The sequence below is a fragment of the Martes martes genome (assembly GCF_963455335.1).
Source record: "Martes martes genome assembly, chromosome: 1".
Taxonomy (NCBI): Eukaryota; Metazoa; Chordata; class Mammalia; order Carnivora; family Mustelidae; genus Martes; species Martes martes.
Genome location: NC_137888.1, coordinates 97,186,917 through 97,212,517, shown reverse-complemented (window position 1 = coordinate 97,212,517; position 25,601 = coordinate 97,186,917). Strand labels below are relative to the sequence as shown.

The following is a 25,601-nucleotide window of genomic DNA, read 5'->3' as shown; positions in this document are numbered from 1 at the left end:
GTTTTTTTATCCATTCTGATACCCTGTGTCTTTTGATTGGGGCATTTAGCCCGTTAACATTCAGGGTAACTATTGAGAGATATGAATTTAGTGCCATTGTATTGCCTGTAAGGTGATTGTTACTGTATATTGTTTCTGTTTCTTTCTGATCTACCACTTTTAGGGTCTCTCTTTGCTTAGAGGACCCCTTTCAATATTTCCTGTAGAGCTGGTTTGGTGTTTGCAAATTCTTTCAGCTTTTGTTTGTCCTGGAAGCTCTTTATCTCTCCTTCTATTTTCAATGATAGCCTAGCCGGATATAGTATTCTTGGCTGCATGTTTTTCTCGTTTAGTGCTCTGAATATATCATGCCAGTTCTTTCTGGCCTGCCAGGTCTCTGTGGATAGGTCCGCTGCCAATCTAATGTTTTTACCCTTGTATGTTACAGACTTCTTTTCCCGGGCTGCTTTCAGGATTTTCTCTTTGTCGCTAAGACTTGTAAATTTTACTATCAGGTGACGAGGTGTGGACCTATTTTTATTGATTTTGAGGGGCGTTCTTAGCATCTCCTGGATTTTGATGTTTGTTCCCTTTGCCATATTAGGGAAATTCTCTCCAATAATTGTCTCCAATATACCTTCTGCTCCCCTCTCTCTTTCTTCTTCTTCTGGAATCCCAATTATTCTAATGTTGTGTCGTCTTATGGTGTCACTTATCTCTCGAATCCTCTCCTCATGTTCCAGTAGTTGTTTGTCTCTCTTTTGCTCAGCTTCTTTATTCTCTGTCATTTGGTCTTCTATGTCACTAATTCTTTCTTCTGCCTCATTTATCCTGGCAGTGAGAGCTTCCATTTTTGATTGCACCTCATGAATAGCTTTTTTGATTTCAACTTGGTTAGATTTTAGTTCTTTTATTTCTCCAGAAAGGGCTTTTATCTCTCCGGAGAGGGTTTCTCTAATATCTTCTATGCCTTTTTCGAGCCCGGCTAGAACCTTGAGAATTGTCATTCTGAACTCTAGATCTGTCATGCTACCTATGTCTGTATTGATTAGGTCTCCAGCCTTCGGTACGGCCTCTTGTTCTTTTTTTTGAGGTGAGTTTTTCCGCCTTGTCATTTTGTCCAGGTAGGATTTGCTTTCTCCTGCTGTGGAATTCCGCTGTTCTTGGTGACTGAAGTTGGTTTTGGATCGGTTTCTTGTTGATCTTCTGGGGGAGGGGCCTGTTGTAGTGATTCTCAAGTGTCTTTGCCGCAGGCGGAATTGCACCGCCCTTGCCAGGGGCCGGGCTAAGGAATCCGCTCGGGTTTGCTTTCGGGAGCTTTTGTTCCCTGAGCGCTTTCCGTAGAGTTCCGGTGGACGGGAATGAAGATGGCGGCCTCCCAGTCTCCGGCCCGGAGGAGCCAAGAGCTTGGGGTTCCGCTCCTCAGTGCGCTCCCAGAGCAAAGCGCCCAATAGCCCCGCCTCCCTGGCTTGCGGTCGCGCCTCGAGGAAAGCAGTCAATTGTTGGAGCTGGAGAAAAGCGCCGGGTCGCTTTTGTCTCCGTGGCCTCCGGCCGCGCTCCGAGCCCACCCAGCCTGCGACCGGCACAAGGTAACCCTGGGCTTAGAGCTCACTCCTCGGCTTTGTCGCTATAGCCGGCTTCCCCGCTCTAATAACTGCGAGCTCTGCAGCACTCAGACACCCCCAGTCCTTCTGTGACCCCGCGGGTCCTGGGGTTATGCTGACCCCGCCTGGGTTTCCCCCCAGTTTAGCCTCTGGAGCGATGTCTCCCAGTGGAGCCGACTTTTAAAAGTCCCGATTTTGTGCTCCGTCGCTCCGCCGCTTGCCGGGTGCCGGCCCCTCCCCCCGGGGTCTATCTTCCCGTCGCTTTGGATTCACTTCTCCGCAGGTCCTACCTTTCAGAAAGTGATCGATTTTCTGTTTCTGGGATTGTTGCTCTTCTTCTCTTCGATTTCCCGTTGGATTTGTAGGTGTTCACAATGGTTAGATAAGCTATCTAGCTGATCTCCTGCTACCCGATGTCGTCTCAGCCTGCTACTTCTCCGCCATCTTGACTCCTCCCCGGTACGATATTTCTTAACTCAAATGTGTGATCCTAATTTCAGCAGAAAGTTGTTTAGAGGAGATGATCTTCACATCTCCTAACATATAAGCTAAAAATACAACCAAAAACATCCTTTATTGTGCATGTACTATCCTCGATTCCTCTGAAATTCTTCTCTTTGAGTCTATATGTCATACTTTCACTGGCTACAGAACAAGAAAAAAACAACTTTCTGATGTCAGATACTGAAGATCAATAGCTATTTCCCAAAGTTTATAGCATAATTAAAATGTGTAACAGGAATAATTTTCTCTTTAAACCCTAAGGCTAAGCCTAGAATTATTGACTAAGTCAAAGTTATGTGGTGTAACATTTTTTATTATGTTTATGGATAATATAAAGGACTTTATGGCTTTTACATGTAATTTGTTAAGTTAAAAACACTGAAGAGGAAATATCCATTACATCAGCAAAGCATCAATTGTTTAAAACCGTTTTTAAAGTGTATTTTGTAGAGGTAAATCTATATTCCTTTATACCAGTTTGTGGTCACCTAAAACTTCAAACTGAAGGTTAATGGTCAAAACGTTCTTGAATTTAGTAGAACCCATTTACTTCAAACTACTTCTTTAGAGCTTTATCACCTTCCATAAAAGTCCCAGGAATGCAGGTATGATGGAAATATCATAAGGACGTGTGGGTAGGTAGGACAGGAAGAATCAGGGTGTACCTAACAGGAAACACTATTTGTATGCATGAGATTATGTGAGCAAAATACAGTATCTGTAGAAAAGCAGATATATCAGCCATAGAATGAACCAGGAATAAAACATTCTTTCAAATAAGAAAAATTAACAGTTACTAATTTTTGTATATGGATATAAATGACAACTATTTAAAACACTCTTTGGGCAGCCCTCTGTTTTTGTTTGTTTTAAAGCTAGCTCTTTTCAAATGGTACACCTGGGAAGTGTAGTGATTAAGAAACAATGAAGTCAAATATATACTAGAGTTAAATTGTAGCTTTGTCTCTCATGGGTATTAGCTAAATGCCCAATTTTATTACCTGCCCCTTTCATTATTGTCAATGAAAATAGCATAACCACACAATCTCTATTATGAATCACTATCCAAAGGTCTCAAAATTTTGAGCAGATAAAAACTGATCCAACCTTATTTTGATTTCTTCAAACAGAGCCAAATGGAAGTGGGTGTCTATCATCCCAAAGTCTCATAGGTCTGTCATATTTATGTTATATGGCCAATGTTATATATGGGCACTTTTCAAATGTTACATAGATGAGAAGATAGCACTATGAAAGCTTACTGGCAGTGAAACTGGGTGTTCCATTATTTTTCAAAAGCTGGATGGTTTTATAATAAAATGAACTCCCTCTTCCCGTTCTGCTATAGTCCAGGGGCCCGCACTCTGAAGGTAACTAGCTGGAGTAGGTTTACTGGGTGCTGCTACATGTTAAAAAGTGTAAACCTTCCAGAATAACAATCTCTAATTCCCTATGTAAGCCAGTAACACACACTCACTCTTATCTCCATGAAAACTGGCTTAATAATCAGCCAGCATTTTCTCACTCTCCAGCTGTGGTCGTTTCCCATAGCACAATCACTGAACAACTCCTACAGCCTAACTTTACAATTTTGCCTTTACCTTTCCTCTGATTTTTTTTTTTAAGATTTTATTTATTTAATAGACAGAGATCACAAGTAGGCAGAGAGGCAGGCAGAGAGAGAGGGGGAAGCAGGCTCCCGCTGAGCAGAGAGCCCCAATGCAGGGCTCGACCCCAGGACCCTGAGATCATGACCTGATCTGAAGGCAAAGGCTTAACCCACTGAGCCACCCAGGCGCCCCTCCTCTCATTCTTGATAATTCTCAAATCGTTTCTTCCTCATGCTCCACCTTTATGTTGGTTTTGAATCACCAGATCCTACCTATTTGACTATTCTGATGTTTCATCTTTTTCACTCTTTTCTAGAGAAAATCCCCACTCTGCATTGCCCTGCAAACACTGTCATCTGTATCTTTTTTTCCCCATCACCTCATCTCCATTTCTTTCATTTCTGCTCACACTTCAGATGTTAATGCTTTCTATCACTAGTCTTCCTGTCCTCCTTTAACATCTATCTTTGTATAATCTCACCCACCCACAGTGGCATGTAGGACTTCAGTTTTAGTAATTTCCAGCTCTTTAATTCCATGATAGTACTCTCTCCCAAGGCCTAAAATTCTTTTTGCAATTTAAGTCCTGGACATATTCATCAATATATAACACTTACAGTTTAAAATCACTTTCTTTAGAACAAAGTCCTATTTCTCTTCCTAAACTGTTCCCCAACCTGCATCCCCTAAATCAGCTAACAGGACAATTTTCTTTGTCACCAAAGCCAGAAACCCAGTTTTCACAAGCTCTTCCTTCTGCTGCACTCAGTACAAGTGAACACCAATTTAACCTCAAGTATCTCTCAAATTTATTTTATTTGAATTTTGTCAAATCCCACCATTACTACATGAACTAAGTGTTCCATTTCTATGTGATCAGGGAAAATAATGAAGATGAATTTAAAATTGATGAGGAGGGCAACTTTCTTTATAATAACAAAGATACAGTCATATAATTATTTGCATTTGAGTCTATATTCCTCATTGGATGGTTTTGAAGCTTAAATATATTGAACACTTGGAACACTCTTGGCACACAGTATACATTTAATACATGTTTTCCTCTATCCACACAACTTAAAACCCTTTGAGAGCTCATCTAGGTGACCCCAACCAGTTACAGAACTAGAGGAAATAAGAAGGAACAAATTCTCTAATTTTGAATGACAACACACTGCTCCCAATCTCCTATAATAGGCTCAATGTCAATTGTTCTTCTAGAAAAGTGTCTTTTTCATATTTACCATGTTAAGTGATTGCTACTTTATGATCAACTAATTTTCATGTTAGAATAAATGTAAATTGCTTAGATACACAGGAATGATAGTATGAATATTATGTTTGTTTGTTTTTCTGAGCATATTAAACTTACTTGGCATGCCTGGGTGGCACAGTGGGTTAAGCCTCTGCCTTCAGCTCAGGTCGTGATCTCAGAGTCCTGGGATCGTGCCCCACATTGGGCTCTCTGCTCAGCGGGGAGCCTGCTTCTCCCCCTCTCTCTGCCTGCCTCTCTATCTACCTGTGGTCTCTCTCCCTGTCAAATAAACGGATAGAATCTTAAAAAACAAAAAACAAACTTACTGAAAATATAGTATGTGTTGGTATGGTTTTGGCACTAGAAATACAGAAATAAACAAGTCAGTTATGGTTTCTCATCCCAGAGACAAAATTTTATTGCCAGGAAAAAGGCAATACACAAAAATATTTAAGAAATGGCTCATGATAAGCTATTAAAAGAATTAAAATCAGACATTAAGATAGAATAGCTGCTCTAGTTTAAAAGACCAGAGAAGGTATCACTGAGATGATACTTGATCTGACAACTAAATGACAAAAAGAAACCATAGGCAGGTGTTTGAGATCTCAAACACCTAGGTGTGTTTGTTGGTGAAAGAAAGGTCAAAACTGCTGTGAGATTCAAATAATCTTAGTCAATTTCTGCTTTGACTTAGTTCCCAATAAATTCTAGTTCATTCCCCTTTTATATGTATGTGATTATAAAGACAAACTATTTGCTATCAAATCAGCATAAGTAAATGTAAATTTCATGTTAAGACTACCTTTCAGAACATTTTATTAACTAAGTAGCAATGTTCTTGTGGATTATGTTACCAAGTCATATAAGAGTATTATGACAAATATAATTTGGTAATTACTAACTCCTAGAAATATAAACTCCAAGTTTTCAAATCAAGAAGAAATATAATGACTAAAAGAAATCCATAGAAGGTAAATGGTAAACTGAAAAGAATATAAAATATGAACCTAATACTGATGAGAACTCAGGCTTAAGAATAAAAACATTATTATCATTATTTTCTTTTTTTCACTGAAATTCCTACTTATATCAAAAATAGAAACTTAGGGTAATATCATAACTTCAGTGCACTTGAAGTTTCTAAAGTTTCTAAAGAAGGTTTATAATGCAACATACATATTATCATTACCAATGTGCTCTTCTCTATTCTTATCCTCTGTCCCTGCACAACTAGTCCTTGATCCCCAACCAAATCTGCCATAGTAAATGTATAGAACCCTATAGTTAACCAAAATGAACATAAAAAAATCTATATAAAATCCAGTAAAAACTGCAGGAGAGAAACTTGAGTAATACCATATGCTTGTAAAACATATATAGCAACCTAATTTTCAAAATGAGCACTTTTATATTCTGAAATTTTAATAAAGTTAATATTTCTATCATGTAAACATTTAGATATTAAGTCTATTTCTTAACTATTCTTTTGTTTTCTTTCCTTTCTTTTTATTTTCAGATATTTATTACATGTTTGAGATATTTTCTGCATAAATTTTTTTCTGACAAATGTCTGGTAGGGTAGTGGAACAGCTTAAGGAGCTCAAGAGAGAATCATCCATTGCAAGATTCCAAGATGAGTTAAATAATACCATTTTCTTTGTCTCTGTAATTCTTAGCTTCATTTCTCAGTATTGCCTAATAAAACTCTTCTCTTCTTGCTAGGCCTGACCCCTGCCATCTACAGCAATTATTCTGATTGTCACCATCTATATGGAACCCTTGAATAACTGAAACATTTTTATATCATCTGAACCACTAAGGTCTTAAAGCAATTTCTTACATTCTTTTGGCTGCTAGGAAGCTTAAAAGCAAATTTGTGACCTGTTTGGTAGCTGTTTAGAATGTTCTGGTGCATATTTTATATACAACATTTTAACCGTTATTTTAATCTGATTTTTTATTATGTTTACTTATTTATAGCTTATTTCAAAGTATTAATTTTGGGAAAATCCTTTTGTTTTCAATAAGATGAGAATAAATTATGTAAATAAATGGGTACATAGAATTTCTATGCCTGTCTCTGCTATTTATTTTGCCAGGAAAGACTTTCCTCTTTCTAGCCACTTACTCTACTTTCCAAAAGTGTCAGAGCCAGTTTATATTGTATCTCCTCTATGAACCTCTCCATATACTCCTAAGTTTCCCTATAAATTCTTAGATACTATCTATGGTTATAACAATTGGCAAGAGTAGAAGCAACTTCCGCCTTTTGTGGCAACATATATTTTTCCATCTCTGAAACTGACCACCAAAAAAAAATGTTGATGTGATGAAGATTTTTTTTTTTAAGATTTATTAGTAGTTTAAGGGAAGATAGGACTTGTCTGTGATTACATTAAATGTCCATAAACAAAGAGGAAAATGAAGCATAGTGACACTTCAGCTCGCTCTGCTTCTCACATCTTGTTTTCAAAGGAACTTATTTTGGGGGCACCTGAGTGGCTCATTTGCTTAGGCATCTGCCTTTGGCTCAGGTCATGATCCCCGCTTGAGTTCTGGGATTGAGCTCCACATCAGGAGTCTGCTTCTCCCTCTGCCCCACTCCCTCTCTCTCTCTAATAAATAAAATCTAAAAAAAACAAACAACCAAAAAAAAAAAAAAAGGAACTTAGTTTTGAGAAGACAAAAGAATCACAGAGATGGAATGGTTTCAAGAGTTTAGTCAGTTCTCAAAAATAAATCATTTACCAAGGTCTGAAGTCACAGAGCAAAATTGACTGTGTTGCTTAACAGGTGTACATGCACAACCTCTACATGTTTATATGAATTGCATTAAGCTCAGTAGTTTACTTTTCAAAATATTTCTCTTTGGGGCTTCTTTAGTAGATAGGATTTTGTACTATCCTCTAAGTCACTTTTTTTTTTTTTTTTTTTTTGGGTACACAATACACATCTTGCATTACACTGACCATAGGGTTTAAAGAGAACAGGTGAATTGCATGCCAATTAATTATAAAGGCATTTTTGAATGCACCTCCCAAAGTGTTCAACTATGGAGATGGTTAAACATCTACCCACAAAGCACCAAAATAGCCCTGGCAAATAAAACTATTTACACATACTTTTTCTGAAGAGAGATTAGAAGCTCAAGGGATCAAACTGAAGCTCAATACCCTTTTAAGAGTTTTCATCCTAATCATACTTTCTTTGCAATCTCATCAGGCACCCATTTTTCCTTCACTTATGTAGCAAGTATAATACCTTGCAATAGTAAGTCAAGCATGTGCTTGGTTAATCCTCCCCCCCCAAAAACTGTGATATAAAAAAAAAAGGTTGGCTTGCTGTCCTACTCAATTAGCTAAATTTGTTTAAACTCTTTCCAAAACTAGTGAATAGGCATACAATGTAGTCATTATAAGGTGTTTATACATGTGTAATCATCAGATCATTACTTGCACCCTTTGTTTTATCTCTTTAAGGAAAGGAAACAGATGCAAAGACAGATCCAACCTTTTAAATGTATGGAAAAATTTAATTACATTATTAATAATAATGTTCAAACAATCAAGTCATCCTGTAGGTATGTATCACCTTCTTTTCAAGATTTTATAGAGACTTTAATTGAAACTTAAAATGTTTCCTTTTAAAACAATTTTGGTGCCATAAAATACCACTTAAATCAAAGGGCATTAAACCGTGCTTTCAGAACATTCGAAAGTCTATGAACAAACTCTAAATTTCAAAGTGTTTGAGAACTGGCCTCTCCCCCAGCAGCAGGTTTTAAGTGACTACTGTTTTTAACTGCATTTATCTCATGTTCCATTCAAGTACACTGCTTGCTGTTTTATTTCTAATAAGATCTTATTTCCATTTTGAAAGACAAGAAAAAGAGGTCCTTGGTTCGGTTTGGCTGCTTTCATTAACTATTTCTGACAAATTATTTCAGAGCTCATCTCCTAATCTCTCCGCCTACTCCAGGGATTCTCTGCCTGATACCTGGGGAAAATCCCCCAGCCATCTTCACGGGCACCTTTGCCTAACCCATTCAGATCAGACTCACCTGGGATTTCATGCCTTGACATTTTCTGCAATTTTACTTGTTCCAAATGTGCTGAAATTTATCCTTAGAAAATAAGGTCTTTTCAGCAGAGCTTCTGGAAGTTCCAACTCCAAAACACTCTGTTGCCTTAATATATAAATTTCGACTCCAAAATGTCTTGGGTCTTCAAGTGTTCCAACCTCTCAGTTAGAGCTAGAGGAAGCCTTTCTCCTGGAACATGGATAAGTTCAACAAGAGTGTCTTGTACTTCTCCTACTTAAAAATGCTGCTAAAGTTCTATAGGCTGGAAAGGAAGAGTCATAAACTGGTCAGTCCTCTTCGGGGTTTTAGAAAGATTTCAAGGCACTCACAGGCACGATGATGAATGCAGAGATACTTTTCCACCACAGAGAGTAAACATGTACACCAAACCTGTATGACAGGTTGGGGTATACAGTACTGTTGCCCTCAGGCTGCAATTTAGAAGCACAGACACTAAGGCACCTCCCTTCCTAGAGTTTTTTCTTCTTTTCATAGCCCAGCAGAATAAGTATAATTTCTTAAAAAAAAAAAAAAAAAAAAGGCTGTATCATGAGAAACATGATGCACTCAACGCATGTGTGTCTGGATTTTCAAGCTGACTCCTCTTGGCTGTGATGAAAGTCAGGCAAATGTCTTAAAAGTCAATGTAACTTTTATAGAGTCAAGAAAAATCCCAAGGCTGGACAAACCAGTTCCGTAATAGCCTAACTGAATACTGGACAATTCTTTCCAGGCCATAACTACAGAAACTAAAAAGGTATCAATATTGAAAGCATTCATAAGCCTGATTTTCCCTTTTGAAATAGGAAAGTAAATGCCTCCAGAATGTAATGTGCCAAATTCCTCTGTGAATTACAGGCTCTGGGCAGCTGGGTGGAGACCTGGGTTCTGGCAACTGCTTCTGAGAAACCAAGGGTAATTTTCTTACCTTCATAGGCTCTATTCGCTACTCTACAAAGTAAAAATACCAGACTTGAGGCCCTTTAAGCTCCCTCATACCTTGAAAATGTTAAGATTTTACAGGATTTTACTCCCCTAACTCTGACAGCCAAATTCTCCTTCAGTGGGTTGTTGAAAAGTCCTCTCATCTCTGCTGACTGATTCTTTACAACTGGCTTTGGATTCCACAGGGTTTAGCCAACTTTTCTGTACTTTGAGACATTTTTCCCCCTCAGCTCTAGTCTTTTATAGCCTCTAAAGAAGGGGTTTCCTAGATCTAGAAGACTAAGAAGAACTGGTGTAGAAAGGGGGGCTTTAGGAGCTACTCAGAAACATCTGAGCAACTGTAAGTAGATGACCTGAGTGACAAGGGTGTGTTGAGCAGTCCAGGGGAGACCCCATTCGAAGAAACCAGTCTCGAGGTTGTCTCAGCATTGAACTCAGAGACACCTTTTATTGAAATCATTCCAGAGATGAATTTGTACAACATATCCTTTCCAAAGAGGTAGGTCACTTTGGACATGCTTTGATCAAGGAAGAAGAGGAAAATAAAATGGAAAAAACCCATGTGGACTGAGTTGCTGAGGTAGGAGGGACTCGGTGGGTGAGGGACCTAACTGGACAGTGATCGCTTCTTTCCCTTTCTTATAATCCCTTCTAGGGTCTGCCCTGCCTGTGACTAAGAATCTTGGAATACAAAATGCGTGTCCTTCCTGACTGGCAATATAGGTAAGTGGCCTCGGGGAAAAATCTTAACCTAAGGAATTTTCCAGGGAGCTGCCTGCCTGGAAGGAAGTTGCCACCCTTTTGTTGTTTCCGTCACGTCATTTCACTGCTATCACAAACTGACCAGGTGCTACTCTGTGGTACATGTAAGTTTTCAGGGATTGTGCAAGGAAACACTGCTTCCCTTCTTTAGTAAATACAATGCTCAGAAAGCATTTGCCCCCATTCCTATTGCTGTATTATTTATATATCTTATTTATATATTCAAAAATAAGAAAAAAGAAATCTAGCATTTTATCCTGTCTTAGGTAATTCTATTTTATGAATACTGAGAATATTAAGAGCCTTCTCGTATAAATCTTCACATTACTCTCTGTAGAGCTACTTTTCACTAGGACTGAAAGGAAGAAATTGCTTTTTATGTTTGAAAAGATAATTGAGATCTGTTCCCATGTAGCTGAAGATAACCCTGGAACAACTTCACTTTCATTTGGGAAAAAATAGGTTCCCAATACCATAGTTGCTGATAGCTTATAAGCTGCACTAACCAGGGTACTCTCAACCAGCTTCCTGGGTATAAAACCTACAGGAAACAGCACTCTTTTGACAATGTCTACAACTAGCCCTCCAAGCTGTGACTAGACATGGTCACAATCTAGACACATGACATTAGAAAACCACTATTCAAAGCACATGATAGAGTTCTAATGATAATCTGCTATCACTTACTACCTTCATAACCAAAAAATTTAAGTCATCTATATGTTTAATGTATAAACAAAGTATTTGAATATAGTCATTTCTGTTAGAGCATGCTTATTTGTAAGATGAGTTGATAATAATTAGTATTATTTCAGAGAACTTCAGAATATTTTTATAAATATTGCTAAGTTAAAGGCAAAATTAAACACTACAAAATGCCTTTTTCATTTACTTCAATAATTTTTAAACTCAATCTGAAATTTAGGACAGGGCATTGCACAGAAAACAAAATAATGTTCGAGCATTCCATAACTGAAGATTACAGAAGATATTTTGATTTGTTTTCTAAGATATTAAATTTACCAAATATGTTACCTCCGCACACATAAAGCTGCAAATTATCCCCACAATACTTTCCTCTATAATTAAAAAAAAAAAATCCAGAAATAATTTAAAGCCAACAACAGAAGTACCCTCACTTATCATTAGCTCTCTCCTGATTACTAAGTTCACTTAACAATTTTAAGGCAAATACAACTGGAATGGAAGCATCACAATATTCCAAGAAGATGGATCTGAACTATTTGTAGACCTACCAAGGATATATTTCAGAACACAGTCCTCATTGAAAAGTTTTCACAGGACCCACAAGGGAAAACCCCTAGAGATAGAACTGAGCTCATAAGCATCCCTCAGCTACAAAAGGTTTCTGGAGATAGCACATGAATTTCTAACTCAAACCATAACATACAAATTATTCACTATAGCTCTTTTTAAAACTTTGGGGTTTTTTTCTGCTATATACTAATTATTAATTCTGAAAGTCAGTGTATGTGTGTATATGCATGTATACATGTAGTACTTCCTTTTACAGTGGAACATATTACCAGAAACAAAACATACATAAAACTGCCAGAGAAAAAGGAAAAACAAAACAGAAAATATGTACACATTCTAGGACTCTAAAATAAGAGGTAAATATTATCCATTGTCCTGACAAAGAGATGAGGTCTGGTTACTCCTCAGTTTACTATAACCTCTGAACACAGATACCGGTGACACACCGCATAGTCTACGAGAGGCTATTCAGGTGGTTCCCAAATAGTTATATGCATTTTACATAAAATCATCATTATATGAACAATATTAACAACCTAAATACTTCCCATATACTTTTCCAAGAAAAGACATTACAAAGAATAAGCACATACATAACATCATTTTCTCCATAAAACACATATAAATGAATAATTTCATAGAATTAAGCTAAATAAGTCTTTTAGCTGTTTTTCTTCAATAGGATGCACAAAACAACTCTTTATTAATCTTTAAAAGTGCTTGATAATAGCATTTTACATTTTTTAAGATTTTATTTATTTGAGAGAGAGTGATACAGAGTGTGAGCATGAGCAGGTGAGGAGGAGCAGAGGGAGAGGGAAAAAGCAGGCTCACCATTGAGTAAGGAGCCTGACGTTAGGCTCCATCCCAGGACCCTGAGATCATGATTGAGCTGAAGGCAGACGCTTAACTGACTGAGCCACCCACACGCCCTGACAATAGCACTTTATGCAGTATTTAACAAAATGCCTTTAGGAAACATACAGAAATAAAATAAGATTCTGGGATTCTTTTCCTTTTTTCTTTCTTTTTTTTTTTTAAGATAATTTCCTTTTTTTCTTTTTTCTTTTTTTTTTTTTTTTTTAAGATTTTATCTATCTGTCAGAGAGAGAGAGAGAGAGACAGTGCAATCAAGAGAGCAAGCACAAACAGGGAGGACAGCAGGCAGAGGCAAAAGCAGGAACAGGGCTGAGCAAGGAGCCCAATGTGGGACTTGATCCCAGAACCTGGAGATTGTGACCTGAGCCAAAGGCAGATGCTCAACTAACTGAACCACCCAGGCATCCCAAGATTCTGGGATTCTTAAGCAGGTTTAGTGAAGAAAGGATTAAAGAAAATAAATAGAAAACACAGGGATTCTGGAGGATAATTTAACTTTAGAAAACTGATGGTTGCGGTACCTGGGTGGCTCAGCCAGTTAAGCCTCTGCCTTTGGCTCGGGTCATGATCCCAGCATCTTGGGGTCCAGCCCTGCATCAGGCTCCCTGCTCAGCGGAGAGCCTGCCCCTCTCTCTCCCACTCCCCCTGCTTGTGTTCCCTCTCTCTATCACTCTCTGTCAAATAAATAAATATAACCTTAAAAAAAAAAAAAGAGAGAAAAAGAGAAAGAAAAAAAGCCACTTTATGACCATGCCTATCTATGATCATCTTATTGTTATCCTCCTATGTATTATATTTCACAGATGTAGTTACATGTTTGATTATACACTAAATAGAAAACTTGGGTGGTCTGGGGATTTTCTTGATGATAGCATCACAAGAACATAATTAAATTAAAATGTCATTAGCAGTCAATTAAAAAATATCTTGATCAAAATGCCTCTAGTAAAGGTGACAATTCATAAGACATTAGACTACTAGAAATCATAACAACAAATAAACATTATGTTAGTTTTGTATTTGTTTTAAGAAGGAAGTTTTCTCACTCAAAAAAAGTGAAATGTGTGAGCAACCTTATATTGTTTCTATCAACAAGCCTAACCAGAGAAGCCCAGTCAAGCCAATGTCAACAAAGCCAATCCCTTCAAAGAACAAAGGTATCTGACTGATTAAGACCTGTAAAAATAAATCCCCTCTCCCCAACTGCTTTGCTCTCCCCTGAGATCCTGTTGTCTACCTTTATAAAAATGGTAATATTAATATGTTAATATAAGGACACTTAGTTGGTAAACCCCAGATACGGTAAACTTGATTACAAATAAAAATTCCACAAGCAGAGAAAAAAGGCAGTATTTGGTCAATGTTGGAAAAGATCTGCACTACAAGTTGGTCACACCAATTTCTCCAGCATTCCATTGGAGGATAAAGATAAGACTTTCCCCACTCTCCACAAATCTGGGTTTCTGTGTTGGTTGAGTTGTTGAGCCCAAGAGACAGCCAGCTTCTCTGGAAGCTCACTTTTCCTCACCCTCAAGCACACCTTGAAACTCAGCAGGCACACACAGGCTCACGTGAGCGCGCATGTACACACACACAAACTTCGTAACAGAAACTGCTTGATTTTCTGATTGGAAACACTTAAGAGGCTGTTGGCACTTACCTTGCAAAGATGTGTTAGGTAAACTTGCTTCATTCTCTCCCATTTTATAATTTCTTTTTAAAGGGGGCCAAGCAGTTTCAAGTTGTGTCAGTTACCTTGCAAGCTTGGTGACCTTCTGACTTTCTACGGTGGTACTGTAACAGTATACGATCTGCTTTCTTCTGTGAATAATTACCATTCTGCTTCCTGAATTACCTGGGCTTGCAGGACCTGTTTTGCTGTGAAATGAGATCACATCCTTTGATCCAATGCACTGCTATTAATGTGTGTTTCACAAAATGTGGCTTTGTTTCGGTTTTGATATTAACTTTTAATTCTCTACTTTCACTTTAGTCTAAAACATATTTACATTTTCCTGGGACGTCGATATTACCAACACACCATCGTGCAGAGCCAGAGTTTTGTTTGTTTTTTAGTGTTTCCGATCTGCTTCTATTATAGAAATAAAAATTTAAAGTGAATTTTGCAATGTTCATAAAAAAAAATACAGAGACATAAGGAACAGCATGGGAATCAGTTTTGTGCTGTCATGGAAAGACAGTCTTAGAGCACCACCAGTACTAGCTGTGGAACTGTAAGTGAGGGCTATACCTTCTCTGAGTCTCAGTTTCCTCAACTGTAAAATGGGGATGATGTCTATTTTAGAAGGTTTTTAGTGAAGATTGAAAGCAGTCATGTCTGTGCTAAACACTGTGAATGGCAGATGATAAACAGAACCCAGGCAGAATTTTTTTCTACCCCCTCCTCTTCCTTTTCCATTCGTTGTCTTCCTTCTTTCTCTCCTCTTGACCTTCCTTCCTCTGAAAGTGCAAAGTATGCCCAGGAAGAACACTGATGTCACTAGGTCCTGATGTCATTTGTCTACTTATTAATGGAGGGATCTTAGACAAATGATCCGATCTGATTTCAGAGTGCCTCAAAGTCCTCATTTGTGAAAAGATACTTTCACAAAAATATTTGCATTGCCTTCTGACTAGGAACAGAAAGAGTATTAGTTTAAACTAGTGTACTTCAAGCAAAAATAATCTCCAGCAAAGATAAGCAACAAGTTGGAGATTTATCTTTTATTCATTTGTAAAAGTGAGAGAGGACATAAATCACAAAAATAAATCAATTTAGTTAAACTCTGTCTCCCATAAGATATCCAGAATAAAAAACAATCTCTCTGTTCTCCCTCTAGAATTCCTTAAATTTAAGCTTTGTTCAGACTGGTTTAAAAAAAATCCGAGGTTTAAACACCTACTCCTTTGACGGTTCTTTGATTTTCAATTTGGAAAGAATCTGCATACCATGTTTCTTAGCTCATTAATGAAAAAAGATTGATTATATAAGTTATGTAAACAGAAAAGGTAAACAACTAGAATAGTTATTCTCAGAAATATTAGAAATGAAAACAAATGTGACAGTTAAAAAAAGTCCTTATCACAGGGGCACCTGGGTGGCACAGTTAAGCAATCAACTCTTGGTTTCGGGTCAGGTCGTGATCTCAGTGCCATGAGATCAAGCTCTGAGTCGGGTTCTGTACTCAGTGTGGATTCTGTTTGAGTTTCTCTCTCCCTGCCCCCTGCCCCTATCCACTGTGGGCATGCTCTCTCTAATATATATATATTTTTTTTTTTAATTTTTTTTTTTTTAAATCATCACCACGGTTAATTTACAGTTCTCTCTTTCATTACCTTTCTGGGTCTTAGTTTCTTCATCTATAAATCGATCTGGAACATTTACTATCTAAGCCCCATTCTCTCATTATAAATACTAAAACCTCTGATTTAAAAATCTAAGTTGTAGTTTGTTCCAGAATAGTCTTTGCTTCGTATAATTGCATAATGTAACATATATACTGTGCTACATACTTTACCAAATGTAATCTGAAATTGAATGATGGCCAATAAAACACTATAATCATCACATTTGGACTTCCCCCAACAGGAGGAACACACATAACAATCCTCCCTCATTATGACAACTTGGAACTGTATTTACATACTAGTCCCAGGTACCTAAAATTAGTCAATAACCAGTCTAAAACACTCACTATCTACCAGTTGAATTATACATGTGTGAAGTTACAATGAAAGCAGCATAGAGAAGTCCTATTTTTGAGCAGAGGAAAAGCATAAAAACACCAGAAACCCCAAAAGTACTTGTCATTGCCCAGAGAGTAACATAAATATACACTCAGTTATACTGAAATAGCTTCAACATTTATGAAGCACCATGCACTCAGTTACTCACTCTCCCTCTTGGGTACCTCATATGCCTGGAAAATTCTTCCTTCATCACTTTGCCTTTGTCTAATTCACATGCAGAAATTCTTCTTGAACCTAATCTTGGTTGAGGCTTCCTCTATATGTTGCCAGATGCCTCTTAACAACTTGGAACTTCTCCTTTCACCATGGCTCTTCTCACACTGTGTTTGTTGTACATACTGCTTGTTCTGTCCTTGGAAGCTGTTGTGTGACAGACCTCTTCTGTCCCCACCACTATCCCTGAAATCGTGCAAGGTAGCATAGTTCCTGACACATATTAACTGCCTTCCACAGTTTTTGTAAAGATGAACAAGATTATCATCATCACAAAAGGAGAACTAAAGGATCTCAAAGAAAAGAAGGACATAGACTAGCAAGAAGATGATAAAATATATTTCAGGAGGGGAAAATGCCAAATTAAATTTCAAAAGTGAAAAGAAGAGGGGTAACTAATTAGGTTTATCTGCAAGAGTAAATAAATAAATTAAGAGCTAAAAGGATAGCAGAGATGAGGACATTTATGAGAATTTTCAAAAAAGAAAGGGAAATAAAGAATACCTATATAATGACTGCATTAGTTTAACGTGCGTGTGTGTGTGTGCGTGCACACACACCCCCCCCCAAAAAAAATAAACACTGGTAGCATTAGCCAGAATAGCTTTACTGAATGGTGAAAGGAATGCTAATTATACAATTATCAACATTTTTGGAATATTGGAAAGAAAGTGATGAGAGTGACTGTGTTCTGTATGTACATTCCAAGACAGTGCTGTAAAAATTACCAAGCACATTTTTAAACAACTTAGATGACTTAAGAGAAAACAACACTCACAACCATATCATCTTTCTGTATTTCTACCATTCTATTTCTAAAGCAAACTTCATGGAGAGAGTGGCCACAGAAAAAGGTTATAAATGCTACCTTTTATCATTCAGTTTGAGGGTTCTATGTAGAAATTAAACAACAGGAAGAAACCAATGTTGAAGTTTAAACTTGTCATGGGTAATTATTAAAGTGATTATGTAGTTCTGTTTTTCAAGGGAAGATACATGTGAATATTTGAAAAAAAAATGAAGTAGTTATTCAAAATTCTGAATGGTGGCACTGTCTTATAAAGCATGGAGCCCTGTGTAGGTAAAATGTCACACATTTAGTAACAGACCTGGAATTTCATCACTTAGCATTTTTGTTTAAAGATTCTTTGTTGAAGCTTAAATTCTGTTGTTTGATGGTCGCCAAGAATTTCTAGTTGAGATTGTCTGATCCTTATAGCTGCTAAGTACTTTTGAGTCCTACCAGAAATAAGTCTGTTTCTAAACTAGGAAAGGAAGAGAATGCATATTCTGTACAGGAAGAATGGGTAGAAATAAATAAGATTTTCTGACACTTAGGAATACTGGCTGAATATATTCCGCATCCTCTCTTCTGAATCTAGGTATTACCATCTACCGAGTTGCTCTAGAGAGAAACTTAGGATTTATCCTTAGCTCTATCCTCCCACATTTCCCAAATAATCACAAAGTCCTAACGATTATTCCTAAACGTCACTGAAATTCACCTCCTTAACTTTCCATATTCTCTAGGTAAGGCCATCATCATCTCTCACTAAGACACAAACTCCCTAAATGAATTCTCCCTTTCCTTTAATCCATCCTTTCTGTAACTGTAGAGTCATCTAGCAGATAGAGTGATCTTCCTAAAACATAGTCACGCCATTTCCATGCTTGCATGTGTTCAACAGTCCCACAGCCTACTCAATAGTATCGATACATTATCACCACCATCCCACTGACTCCTAACCTCCCATTAGCACTTAGTTCATCGAATTTAGGCTTCTCTGACATTACCAAGCATATCTGATGCGAATTCCAAATAGTTGAATACATAATCACATTTACTTTTCTATACCTGTGAATTTATATGTAGCTGGTCAAAAAAAATTAAAGCACACTCAGTTCTTTGTATCAGGATTGACTTGTGGGCAAAAATAACCTAAGCTTTTAATTCTCTTTCTCTCTCTCTCTCTCTTTTTTTTTTTTCATAAAATCGGCATGCAGAATCTTAAGAAAATTTGTATTGATGGAGAACAAAGAAAGTAACTACTACTTTCAATAGTAATAAGACATATCTATTAACAAGGAAATAAGTAATGATGACAAGGAGAGTATCATCATTTTCATGATCTTTCTACTATAGTCTTAATAAATGAAGTAGCCAAGGAACTATATAAATTATATGCTAACACACACATGCACATACAACAGAGTTGCTTAACAATTACTGGTGGTTTATAGGTTATTTCACATGATTAAGATATACAATGACTCACCTAAAAATAAGAGACCCATGAAGGTGCCGAGTTGAAAGTCAGGTGGGAGGGATGCTACAAAGCACTCTAATTGGCTGCTGGGAACAACACTCTTCTAGACTGTGGTAGAATTTTAAAACACAACATTAAATACAAGCTTGTAATCATAGTATATAGTGACCTATACACCTTTTATGAGGATCTCATGAAATCTTGGCTTACATGCCAGAAAATTTTAAAGCAATATACCCTTACTAGCAATCTCAGCCTCATCCATGAGAGTCTGCTGATAGTGGGAAGACTAGCTATGACAGTCATCTAAGTATCATTTGAAGAAGAGAAAATAGTAAAGTTTCAATGTATATTTAATACTATCATGGAACATAAAATGAAGTACACACACACAAATACTTGATTAATCTATACAGAACTATTCCACAAACGCTGACAAAACTCCCTCAAGAGGAACCCTGAGGAAAGCATTGAAGGAAGATACATGCTAACTGCCTGAGACAACATAGAATGGGGGACTTTTCAATTTGAGATTATCAGGACACTTAAATATCTACAGTAAGGTTGGAAAAAATCTCCAGCTAAAACCCTAGAACACCAAGGTTTAATAGGAATACCAAACTGATAGAATGATTTCTCTAATCCTTTTAAAATGCAATGAGAATGCCTAAATGATATTAGCTTGGAGATAAGTTTATTTGCTCAAAACATCCTGATATGACTGTTCTTCAAAAAAGAAGTTTCATCTGCATATCAAAGAATGCCTGAACACCTCTGATAATGTTATAAGTGCATCCCAGTCATTCACACTGAAAGGTAAAATGTCTCTAGTCTTCAGCCTCTTCATTATAGCCTGAAAAAGCAAGACAACAGTGCGCCTGTGGCTCAGTCATTAAGCCTCTGCCTTTGGCTCAGGTCATGATCCCAAAGCCTTGGGATATAGGCCTACATCAGGCTCCCTGACCAGCAGAAAGCCTGCTTTTCCCTCTCCCACTCCCCCTACTTGTGTTCCCTCTCTCTGTGTGTCTCTGTCAAATAAATAAATAAAATCTTTTAAAAAAGAAAAAAAAAAAAAAAGCAAGACAACGACTAATGCCAACCGTGCTGTAGAAATTTGGCAAATACTAACTAAAAGAAAACAACGTTTAACAGCTGTTCAGGGGGTAACAACAGCCTTCTCCGTTAAGGTGAAGCTGAGGTAAAAGGTGAGGATTCTCATTGTCTTTAGAACTTTCTATCCCTTTCATTTAACATCTTAGTATCAGAACACAGTAACTGTAACGATCACTTATTAAATTTAACACTAAGTGCCTTAGTTTCAATTCATGAATATGAACAAAAGTAGTCAAGAATAACTAATTATGAGGAATCAAAGGAAATTAGGGTATCTTCTGTTACACAGTATTTCTTTAATTTCTTTAATGTTTTTCTTCTTCCCCTTCCTCCTTTTTTTGAATAGTCAAAGTGGTGTAAGAAGCATTCATAGAGGGGAAAAAAAAAAAAAAAAGATTCCAGGAGAACTACTTTTGTTCAACATCATAATGGGCCACTACTTTCTAGTGTGAATGTTTTCTTTCTGAAAGCTCCTCTTCTACTTTCCCGCGGACTACCCGCGGGCTAGCATTGTTAGAGAAAAGGAGAGGAAGGATTAAAGTCTTCAACCTTTCCCTAAGTAGCTAGGACTTAAAATAGACTTTCTCTAAAGTGACTGGCTGTCTTTTCTATGGTGACCAGATTTACAAAACTGAAAAAAAAAAAAAGTCACAGAACAAATGAGGAGAGACAAACATAGCTTCTTTGGATGGACTTTACGGAATATGGACTTTATGGAATAATGGGCTAAATGGAGAAAAATCTATGGAAAAAAATAGAAGCTCAGGAAGACACTGGGAACTACAGTATCTCATCACCATGGATAATAAGGGACTTGCATGTGAGCAATTTTAAGAATGAATAAACATAAAAATAGAGCTAGACATGCCTTGCCTAAAGCTCCCTTTAAATACTTATTTTATTCCCTCATACCTGTTCTAAAACCTTTAGTTTTCCTGTAGACTAACCCAACAATTTTTATTTCCTAAACATTTTTTTTTTTTAAAAGCTGGGCAAATATGACCCCGTCTTCCAATTCTCAAGGCAGATATTGAAAGCATTTCTTAGCTGCTGTTTTTAGATCTGCCAGATTCATAAGCATTTAATACTTGATAACTGATTAATTAAAAACAATTATATTTCATCTTTCTCCTAAAATCTTTAAAATGAGAGAGTGAGGGAGATTATTAATTAAAAATGTTACTAGCATTCAGTTTCCTTCTTAAGGGGCCAGAATATTCCACCTCAAAACATGACACTTTGGCTTGAGGATTATTTTGAGCTGAACCCAATTAGCTCTGTGCCTTCTCCCCTCTCTAAGAAGGACATAAGTTTCCATTAGTAATAGTGTTTCCCATTCCCTTACCAGGAAGGGAACTACTCTGGAGACAACTTTTAGTACCTCAAATAATTCCCATCTGAAACAAAAAACAAAATCAAACCATTAAATAACCCTTGTTATAGAGTACAATCCTTCTACTCCCCTTCCCATAACTTACCTCCTTCTTAGAGAAATCCTTACAGAAATTTTCCTTTGCCTAGCCTAAAATGGTATATAAGCCTCAAATATCTGTCTCCTTGAATCACATTCCTTTGTGAATTCCCAGTGTGTACGTATGTAATTAAATGTATTTTTTTTCCTCCTGTTATTACGTGTTTTGTCAGTTTAATTTGCAGGGTTCCCAGCCACTGACCCTAGGAGAACAAAGGAAAAAAGCTCTCTACCTCTCCTACACCTCTTTTCTTCAGTTTTCCTAAAATCTAAAAAAAAAAAAAAAAAACACAAAAAAAAACCCTCCTTTACTTCAGATTGGTGATAAATTGAAAATTATAATATTTTAAAGTTCACAACAGTTTAAAGAAATGAACTGAGATTGAATAACCCCTATTAGCACCTAATAAAACACAAGTTAAATAGTGAAAACAAAGATGACAGTGTAAAATGCATCAAGAAACTTGGAAGGCAATTTAAATTATTAAAGCTAAAATTAAAGAGAACACTCTACTTTCTAATTTAAGGGTTATTTTATGACATCACAAATACTGCACTTATCTGCCCTCAGACACTTTTGTTTGTCTGTGAACTTTCTTTAAAAAGTGGAATCTGAATGAGTTTAGTGGTTATTCACTTTCCAGTGGGTCTAATTTCTTTATATAGCTCTATTTCCTTTGTTTCTTGTTTATCCTCTAAAGCACTTAAATACATGACCCTTGGCTTTTTACTAACAAAGTCACCTGAGCTCTCTTTCCAATTTCAGTGTCCAAATGTAATGTAAACATATACAACTGTATCAATATAATAATCCATCTTTACCACCAAATTAACATGCTAGAACTGCTTTATTTGAATTTTGTTAATGAGCTAAAGATGATTCCATTAAGTGGCCAATCTCAATGTAAGTTCAGAAATTTTCTGATATAAAGACAAAATTGCCCTTAGCAATGCAAGTAAACTTTTCAAATGTTTATCATACTCTCTTTCACTGCTGGTGGCATAGAAATTTGTCATTTTCATCCTGTTTGTCCCTTCATGTAGATCTATGTTTAAGTTTCCTACTGCCTAAAAATCGCCCTTGTGGATCAGCAAGCTGCAGGACTCACTGATGCTGCTGCTTAAGACAGATGCCATGGACCCGAAGCAGGTGGAGCACTCCACTTACTTCTTCAGTTGACATGGCAACCAGCTGTCCCCAGCAGGATGCAGTGTGTGCAGCCCACCCTGTACCATAGTGTAAGAAAAGCCCAGTTGCAGCCAACCCAACCCAAACCATTCCTTGTAGTTCTTGTCCAATGATAACAAATTCTCTTAGTTTATCTGAAAAAGAGTCCTTGTTTAGCTTTTATCCTTAAGAAATATATATTTTTTCTATACATTGAAATATTTCTTGGGGATCCTGGGTGGCTCACTCAGTTGGGCATCCAACTCTTGACTTTATCTCAGGTCATGATCTCAGGGTTATGAGATTGAGCCCCAAGTCCAGCTTCGTGCTGGGCATGGAGCCTGCTTGAGATTTTCTCTCCCGTTCTCTGCTCCCCCCGCCCATTAAAAACATTCTTTTTATCTTATAGCATTTTATTTTTTTCCCCGTTTGTCATCTGGCTTATATAGTTTCTGTCAAAGAAAAAAAAAATTCTATGGTTTTTCTTAACCTTTATCTTCTGTATACCATATGTCTTTTGCCTCTTGCTGTTTTGATGTATTCTCTGTGCTCATTCTTAGTCCATTTGATTATTGTGTGACTTGGTAGAATTTTCTTTGTGTTTATCATGCTTGGAGTTTGCTGATTTTTTTAGCTTTGTCAGCTTATAATATTCATCAAATTCTAAAAAAAAAGTTCCATTATCGCTATCTTCAAATATTTTGTCTCTCTTTCCTTCTTAAATTAAAGACTAACAACAGATTTTTAAAATTAATCATATAATAGTTTAGTAGAATAATCTATAACTGTTTATGCAGAAGTATTCATTCACTTACAAAAGATCCAACACATTGTTGCATCATATTTTTGTCATGATATATGACATATGTTAAAAATAATACAATTGTAACTATATTACAGAATTACTGGTGATTGTCTAATTTCTTCCTTACATCCTTGATTTTTTAATATCTTAAAACTAGTTATATATTACTTTTATAATAAAAATAAAGCATTTATTTACCAATTTGAGGGGAAAAAAGTCTTATTTATGATTCCTGTTCTTCAAAATAAATTAGAAAAATAAAAGAGGTCTTAAACTTTGCTTTCAAAAATGCCAAGGATGTCCGCACAATTTATCTATACTTTATGTCTCTGATGTTTATAAACAGAACCTGAGCTTGTTAGTGTTGGTAAATAGCTAATAAAAGAAATATCTATATGTGTATAAATAGTCAATAAGTATCTAGTAAATTTAGTTGATAAGGAAAGAAATGTTTGTAAACTTTAATTAGAATTCCTTAAAGGGGCCTAGGAGGAAAAACTGTGGTATAATTAAAAAACAATAAAACTCAGATGTTCTATTTATGGGAAGGTCAGGTGGGAGATAAATGTCACTCAGTAGATATTTCACAGCTTCTTTTTTATAAACTCATACTTTTATAAAAACTAATACAAGTATCTTAGCCACCATGTTGATTTGGGGAATTTTAGTTAGAAAAGAGAAACAGCAGGTCAGCAAGACTATTCTGTTTGAGCTGGGAAGAAAGAAGACAAGAAGCCACCTAAGGAAAAACTGTCACTCTCCAGAGAACTAGCAAAATAAGAAAATTAGCTTGATGTTTCCTATTCTTTATAAAACACCATCTTTTTTTTTTTTTTAAAGATTTTATTTTATTTATTTGACAGACAGAGATCACAGTAGGCAGAGAGGCAGGCAGAGAGAGAGAGAAGAAGGCAGGCGCCCCGCTGAGCAGAGAGCCCGATGCGGGACTCGATCCCAGGACCCTGAGATCATGACCTGAGCCGAAGGCAGAGGCTTTAACCCACTGAGCCACCCAGGTGCCCCTATAAAACACCATCTTCTGATAATCATTAATATATTATCACCAACAAAAATATAGACAGAAAAAATAGAATTTCAATAAGAAATTACTTCATTCTCAGAAGTATCCAGTATTGGGTGCCTGGGTGGCTCAGTGGGTTAAACGTCTGCCTTTGGCTCAGGTCATGATCTCAGGGTCCTGGGATGGAGCCCTAGGTGGTGGCAGACTCCCTGCTCAGCAGGGAGTCTGCTGCTTCTCCCTCTCCCCTTGCCCCTTACCCCAGCTTGTGCACTCGCTCTCTCTCTAATAAATAAATAAAATCTTTTTTTAGTAAAAAAAGAAGTATCCAGTATTAACCTTTAAATATAAATCCCAGAGAGAGAAAAGGAGGAGTATATGGGTAAATATAGACATGATATAGATGTAGAAAGATATAATTATATTCAGAGGTGTAGGCATGAATAGAGAGAATAAAATCTAACAATGTACAGACCATTTTGAAACACTTTTTTGTTAAAATTATGCAGTGGACATCATTTATTGAGATCTTCTTTATGGACTTTGGAGTCAGATAAATGTGATTAAGATCCTGGACACTACTTAATCATAGTGTGACCTTGTTCACTTCTCTGAGCCTCAACTTTTTTCATTAAAATGGAGAAAATACCTGAGCCTCCATAGGGGGTTAAGGTGATAGTTCCATATGATAATGCAGGGCCTAATCATAATAGGCTCTCAACAAACTTTGGCTCTAATACAGATCCTTGTGTTTGCTTAATCATTATTATAAGATTTACAAATAACTTTTGGAATGTTTCCCCAAATCTCAGTGATCTTCTCTTATCTATTCCCCACATCCACAGGGGTAGAACATTTTGTTCTATGCAATATAGTTCACTCCACAGGTTATAGTT

General features: G+C 36.8%; 1 protein-coding gene across 3 annotated transcripts in view; it reads right to left on the bottom strand.

Moving 5' to 3' along the window:
- The window catches only part of NAALADL2 (N-acetylated alpha-linked acidic dipeptidase like 2), a 1,359,315-nt gene that overhangs the window by 916,853 nt on the left and 416,861 nt on the right, over positions 1-25,601 (bottom strand). For 2 of the 3 annotated variants that reach the window (XM_080802355.1, XM_080802353.1), the window contains exon 1: positions 14,561-14,818. The exons of the other annotated variant lie outside the window; for it this stretch is intronic. In XM_080802355.1, the coding sequence (XP_080658481.1) occupies positions 14,561-14,603 (43 nt within the window). In that variant the 5' untranslated portion in view covers positions 14,604-14,818. Of the gene's footprint in view, positions 1-14,560; positions 14,819-25,601 lie in introns of those variants that run through there. 3 annotated transcript variants of the gene reach the window in all.